The sequence below is a fragment of the Larus michahellis genome, chromosome 7, assembly GCF_964199755.1.
Source record: "Larus michahellis chromosome 7, bLarMic1.1, whole genome shotgun sequence".
Taxonomy (NCBI): domain Eukaryota; kingdom Metazoa; phylum Chordata; class Aves; order Charadriiformes; family Laridae; genus Larus; species Larus michahellis.
In genome coordinates, this window is record NC_133902.1 from 33982282 (window position 1) to 33988995 (window position 6714).

Genomic DNA, 6714 nt, shown 5'->3' on the forward strand with positions numbered 1-6714 from the left:
AATTCGCGCTGCCTGACAGGAGCCAAGCTCCATGGTAGCCGCGGGGCAGGCGAGCCGGCCGGCCTGCAATGCATCATTGTGCCACCGCGCATTTGCAATTCACTTTGTCGAGGTACATATTAATTATCTGTAATAACGCGGGCTATATTTCAGGCGAATCGTTATGCCTTTTTCTTTAAACACGGATGGCTGCGACCGGCCGCGGCTGTGAGTTGGGCGGCGACGGCCCGGATCCGCGCCCGCGGGAGGGAAGCGCGGAGCGCCGGGGCCCGTCCGCGCCCGTGCGCGCTGCGGAGAGCCCAGGCTGTGGGCACGGGGATTTTGAATAACCCCCGTCAATGCCCCAGTTCCAGGCTCTGGAAACCCTTTTAATCTGCACTGGTAATTGGACGGGATGATGCGCCCCGGCCCGCGGCCGCGGCCTCGCCTTCTCCTGGCTGTAGCTGCTGGTTTCTTAATGTTTCTGCACGTTGTTACGAAATTAAAAGGCAACTCCTCTCCATCTGGTACCCATTTGCCAGCCAGTTCGGGTTTCCTCCTGCCCTGGGAAAGGGCGTTTTGGCCGTGGCAAAGCTGCGTCTTCTGAGAGCCTGGAGACCGGCGAAGCCAAAGGTTAAACCTGGAAAGGAGGGAAGGGAACAGCCCGCGACGGCTCCGCGACCAGGAAAGACAACAGCTCTGGCGGTGCCCGGCCTTCCCTCCGCGGGGGGACTCGTTGGGAGGAAAAATTTCTCCAGAATTAATAGGACCGAAGTATGTGTGGATGGGAGCGGGGGGGAGGTGCCAAGGGGCGGGGGGAGAAAAGAAGAATTTTAAACATTCCAAGAAAACAAGGCTGCATCAGCAGAGAGGGCTGTTCCAGGTACCTAAATGATATGTCCCACAAGTCTCCTCTTTTCCCAGAACCGAACAGAAATGCACTTTGCGATAAAATCTGAAATGCTCCGACGTGGGCTCTTTTCATCCGTTGAGGGGAAAATTAAACGCCTCAAAAGCCATGAACGTGCAAGCGGAAGAGAAAGGGGAAGGAAGAGGGCGGAGGAGGCGGAAGATAACCCCCCGCTGGAGCCAGCCGGTTGCGGAGCGAAAGGAGCGGGGGACGCCCCGGGGCCCGTCGCCCCCGCCGCCGCGGAGCCCCGGCAAGTGCCGGGCCGGCTCGGAGCAGGGGAGGGGGGAACAAAGGAGCGCTGGGGCTACCCTCGGCCGCCGGGTGCCGGGCAGGCAAAGCCGGGATCCGGGGCGTGAGAGGAAAGACAAACTCTCCCCTGCCTCCCACCCGGGGAATTTCTCGCCAGCAACGTTTCTTTCTCCCCAAACCCCCTTGCCCAGCAGCAAAGTGCTCTCCGATACGCCTTTCCCTCCTTTAACGCGCCTCGCATCGTATCTACCTCTCCTTTCCCAAAAACCGCGTCCTTTATAAGTGGCCCTGGGAAGATCCCAGGCAAACCCGGAGCCGGCGAAAAGCCCTGCTGCAAAAAAAAAAAAAAGAAGGCGAATTTCTTCCTCTCTTTTTATATATATCGAAAAGAAATCGTTTTATTAAAGACGGTTCAGGAACAGTTTGGCAACATCGTTAACAGCTTGGAAGTTCAGCCCGTATTTCCAACACAAAGTAAAAGCAGACTTTGAGACAACAAGAAGAAAAAGATATGGTTTATGGACAAATAGTCTTACCGTATGTCTTACCCACATACACTGGTAATCAAAGTGTTTAGAGCAATAGTATATTATAATAAATAATACTAGTTCGGAACACACACATTTTAATAATTAGACGAGGCACATTAACAGAGAGGATACCGCTTCTCTCTCCTAGTAGTTGACTAGCGTGTCTGATCACCCTGTGTATATCATAACATGCACACTAGGTTTAAAATAATAAAAAAATCGACAAAATCCTAGCCTTTCGGCCTGTATAAATTATGGCATCCTTTGAAATTCCTTATTTATTGCTTCTGTCATTAACACCCGTTTATTTTTGTAAATTAAAAGTTAGCGGTGAACTTCACTTCTCCGACCAGGATTTGGTTTTGGTTTTTCCTTTTTTTTTTTTTTTTTAGCGCCGTGGCGGGAGGAAGGAGCAGAGTCTTGTGCTTGTCCGGACACACAGGTTAGAGCGGGCATTTTACACAAGCTCTACGCAGGTTTATACACACCTCTGCGGTGGCAGCCTGTCCCCTGGCCGCAGGACGAGCCAGCCGGCCCATCAGTCCCCCCGAAAGAGCGTCCTCCCGCCGTGCCCCGACCCGCGGTTCCTCCGCGGAGCGCCCAGCCGCGCAGCGCCCGCCCGGGCCCAAGCACCCCTTGCCGGGAACCGCCGGCTCCTTTCTTTTTTCAATCGGGGAATATAAAATCCTTCCACTGAAAACAAAACCGCAGAAAAAAAAACCCCAAAACAAACAAAAATAAGCCCAAAACAACCCCCCAGAAAAAAACAACCCAAAAAACCAAACCTGCGGAAGCGGGGAGCGAGGTGGGAAGTGCCTGGGACCGTGCTTTGCGCCCCGCAGCAGCTCGGAGAGATTCTCCCTCCCTCGAAAAAGCAATTAAAAATCCAGCTGCAGACGTTACCCCTCCACACAACTCGCAATTCTCTCCGGGTCCCCGTGGGGTCGGCGGGATTTGGCAGCAGCCACGGGTCCGGACTCCGGCTTTCTTGCATTTTCCGATTGATTATTTTTTTTTTTTTCACTCGGCGTGTTTGGAAGTTTACGATACCAAATCAAAACTGACACTTTTTGGCACTGGTTGTTGTTCAGAGAAAAAAAAAATTACACAAAACCCCCCAAAGAGTTAAGTATTTAAGAAAGTTATAACTGTAACCGTTCAACATATTTAAATTCGTTTATACTGGCCTAGAGGGAAGAACAGAAAATATAATTAATATTAATATTATTATTATTTTCAAAAGGAAGAAACAGAACTATAATTCAAGATTTGTCAGCACTTCCTTCCACTGAGAGAAAAACGCTGACTTTCATGGAAAACAATTCCCGAAATTTCGCCACCGCTGGAAGGAGAAAAAAAAAATTAAATATATTTTCAAGTCTTTCCAAAAGTCTTTAGCTGGTCGTAAATTGAGTTTATAATATCCATCACTGTCCGCAACTAATAGATCAAGATACGTTGTCTTTCAGTTTGGAGACTATTTTCTTATCCTTCACCCTCCTGTTCTGAAACCAAATGGTAACTTGTCTCTCAGACAGGTTTGTGGCTGCGGATATCCTTCGCCTCTTGTCCTTGTTAATGAACTTGTTAATGGCATATTCATTCTCGAGTTCTTTAAGCTGCAGTTTTGTGTACGGCACTCGCTTCTTTCTCCCACGCCGGTAGACACACATATCGGGCTGGTTTAGTGCAACGTCCCCTATTGTAAAAGACATTATGTGAAAAATTAGAATTTTATTACAGGCGTTTAAAGCTTAACCGATACTTGTTGGACACTGGTTTTCACGGGCAAATAAATAATGCCGGCTTGTTTACAGTTTATTATTATTTACACTGCCACATTATTTGCACGTTAGTAAAGCACCGAAAACTTGATGGACTGTCATCACTTTTCAGGCATGCATCGCTAGCGAGCATGCAGGACGGCGGGGGCATCGGCTGGGGGGGCCGAGAGCAGGTCGGTCCTGGCAGCGCACACACAGAAATCGCTTTGGGGTGTGTGTGTGTGTTTTTCCCCGGGTTTGTTTGCATGTGGTTTGTGCCTCTGTGCCCTCACTACTCGCAGCCTCTTAAGCGCTCTGGGGCCGGGTCAGTCGCCAGCCGGAGAGGCGGAGGAGGGCAAGCCTTCGAGCCATCGTCCTGCAAACTGCAAACGCGAATACAAACCCGGGCACCGAGGGAAGCAGCAGGAGAAGGAGCCCGAGGCCGCCGGCGGAACGGGGGTCCGGGGCCCTGGCGCTGGCTGGCGGGGGGTGGCTCTTGGGGTCACTCCCGCGGGGTGGAAAGCAGAGGGTGAAGTTTCCTCGGGGGTAGGTGTAGGGGAGGGGGGGTAGGGAAAAAGGAAAATCCACAGTCCCCCCCCTCTCTCTCCGCTCTGTGCGTGTCTGTGCAGCGTGTCCACCTCGGCAGGCCGCCCCTGCAGCCCGGGGGGCGGGGGAGGGGACGGGCAGGCGGAGGAGGCGCGGGGGGGGGGGGGGGGGATTCAGCTCAGACCATTTCTCTCCCTCTCGTACCTGGAAAGGACGATTTCCAAAAGTGTGAGCTCTGTGTCTGATCTTTGGCACAGTAAACCTGACTATTCCAGCCATTAGCCAGAGTCCAAGACTGATAGCCCTCCATTGATATGTATGTTTCATGTCTCGGTTCCCCAGAGCCAAACGTTGAGACCATGTCTATGTACCCAGGAACGTGCTGGTAGGGGGTTGTATAGCCCTGGTAGAAGGACACTTCCTTCGCCCTGGAGGAGACTTCATTGGCGGGGACACTCGTGCTGGTCAGACTGGAGACGTCCATGTACTTTTCCACGGGAAAGCCGCCAATGGAGGCATGGGGGGGAGACTTCAGGGCGTTTTGCTGGATCCCAACCCCGTGGGACATCCTGCAGCTATAGTATCCATTGCCAAAGTGATACCCATAGCCGAGCGCGGGGGCGGCGGCCGGAGCGGCGGAGCCCGGACAGTCCTTGGCCGGGGGGTCGGGCCTCGCCGCCGCCCCCGAGCGCTCCCCTCCGCCGGCGTAGGCGAACCCCGAGGCGGCGGCGGCGGCAGCGGCGGCGGCGGCCGCTCGGCCCGTGTGAGCCGCCCCGAAAACGGGCGAGGAGAGAAAATTACGGCACTGCCCGGGGGCTCCACCGCCGCCGCCGCCGCCGCCGCCGCCACCACCGCCGCCGCCGCCACCGCCGGTGCTGTCGCCGCGCAGTCCGTCCATCTCCCAGCTCGCTGCTTTGCTCATGGCCTTGCACATCGCGGGCGGCGGCGGCGGCGGCTCGGTCCCCGGTCGGGCATGATGCAAAAATGGATATTTGCCTCCCAACAGGTTGGATCCTGGCGGTACGTTTATAAAAACGAAGTCCAGGTTGGGAGGGGGGACGGGGGTGGGGGCGGCCGGCTCCAGATTAGTTTTCGGCAGCCCGGGGGGCTGCTCATAGGCTGCCGTCGAAACATGTGACCCTCCCGCTGCCCGCACTGCCCCTTTCGCCTCGCAGCCCCCCGGTCCGCACCGACGGCGCCCCCCCCCTCCTTCTCCGCCCCCCCCGCTTCCCACCCCCGCCCCGCCGCGGCCCCGGCGCTGGGGAGGGGTTGGGCGGGGGGGTGGCGGTGATGCCCCTCCGGGCCAGCCTCGCCCCCGTCGCTTTCACCCCCCCCTTCCTCCTGCCCGCGGCTTCAAAAGGGCCAGCGGATGGTCCTCCGCTGGCCCTTTTGAAGCCTCGGGCAGGGGCCTTTTTGAAGGCTCGGGCAGGGGTCTGACCAGATCCCCATCGAGACCTTCCCCAGCTCATTGTTGTGTCTGCGGCAGGAGGAAAAACCCGACACGGTCTTTGTATCCCATTCTCCCCACCTCCCTCCTTCCCAGCGATGTATGGAGGAGAAGGGCTTTGTTATAGGGAAGAAGGGGTCTCCTGGCTCTCCACTGAGTTCTCGGTCCATAGGAGACACCCCCAGTCTTCCACCCCCTTTAGCCCCCCCCAGATATTGCTACCAGCCAGGAAAAGGCACCGGGTCTGCGCTCAGCGGAAGATGCTAAACCCGGCACTCATTAGATGTGGCTTTTTTCCCCTTGCAGTGTCAGTTCATGTCGTGGTAAGGCAGCCTAGTTAAAACGCAGCGTTCGCTTATGCTGACGGCTGTTCTGGTGGGTGACTTCCCAAGACTGTGGCCAATCCTTCTGTCGTCTCTCTCCACTCTCCCGCTGAGCCGGGATGGAAATCGGAGGAGGGCGAAGAGCTGGAAATGGAGCGAGCTCCGAAGACGAGTCCCATCCCCAAGCCCTGTCCCTCTGGGCCGGCTCCCGTCGCTCCGCGGCTGCGTATTGCAGACACTCAACCCTCTCCCGGGCGCGGAGGGCAACAAGTTCCTGGGAAAGGCGGCAGCTCCGCGGGGAAGGGCAGGGAAACTCCGCGCCCGCTGAAAAGCGTGTAGCCGGGCCCGTATTTACTGTCCCAGCGGAGGCTCGGTCCCTGGAGACAGGAGAAGCAGCCGCTGTGGAGGTGAAATTCAGTGCTGACACGATTTCGGGGCCCTTGCTGGGAAGCCCGGGCAGGCGGCGGCGGGTCCTCCGTGCTGCTGGGCTGCGAGGGGGCGCGGAGGGGCCGGGAGGGAGGGCGACAGGTCGCCCAGTAGCCGCCCGTCCCGCAGCCCCGCTTTGTAGCCGGTCTAATAGTGGTTGGCAGTTTCTGGAAGCGGGGTGAGGAGTGGCAAACGGGTGCCAGTAATCACAGCAACAACCGGCTGGCAAGCACGAGTTCACGTTCATTAGCTCTACCCACTTAATTGATATTAATCTTTCATAATTAGCTAAGTGAGCCAGAAGTGATTACGTGTTTCCCTCTGTTATAAGCCGAATCAGTATTTACTCTCAGCACATGAAACCCTAAGTAATTAGGAGGATGGTTTGTGCAGGCACAAGTTTCTCATCCTTTTATGTCCCTGCCCGCAACTTTCTGGTGAAAACATTGTTAATACGCTGAAGTTCCGAGAAATGAGAGACGTTGTTTCTCGGGACATCTTTCCATTTGTATTCCTGTTGTGTTTCCTCTTGCAATAAATG

At 55.7% G+C, this 6714-nt stretch overlaps 1 protein-coding gene across 1 annotated transcript; it reads right to left on the reverse strand.

Annotated features, from left to right (window-relative positions):
- Positions 1–3116: 3116 nt before the first annotated feature.
- On the reverse strand, positions 3117–4911 carry HOXD13 (homeobox D13). Its single transcript, XM_074595765.1, has 3 exons — positions 4827–4911; positions 4182–4793; positions 3117–3367 (listed from the first exon to the last, which is right to left on the reverse strand). The coding sequence occupies exons 1-3, from the start codon at positions 4909–4911 to the stop codon at positions 3117–3119; spliced, it is 948 nt and encodes a 315-aa protein (XP_074451866.1).
- Positions 4912–6714: the final 1803 nt, after the last annotated feature.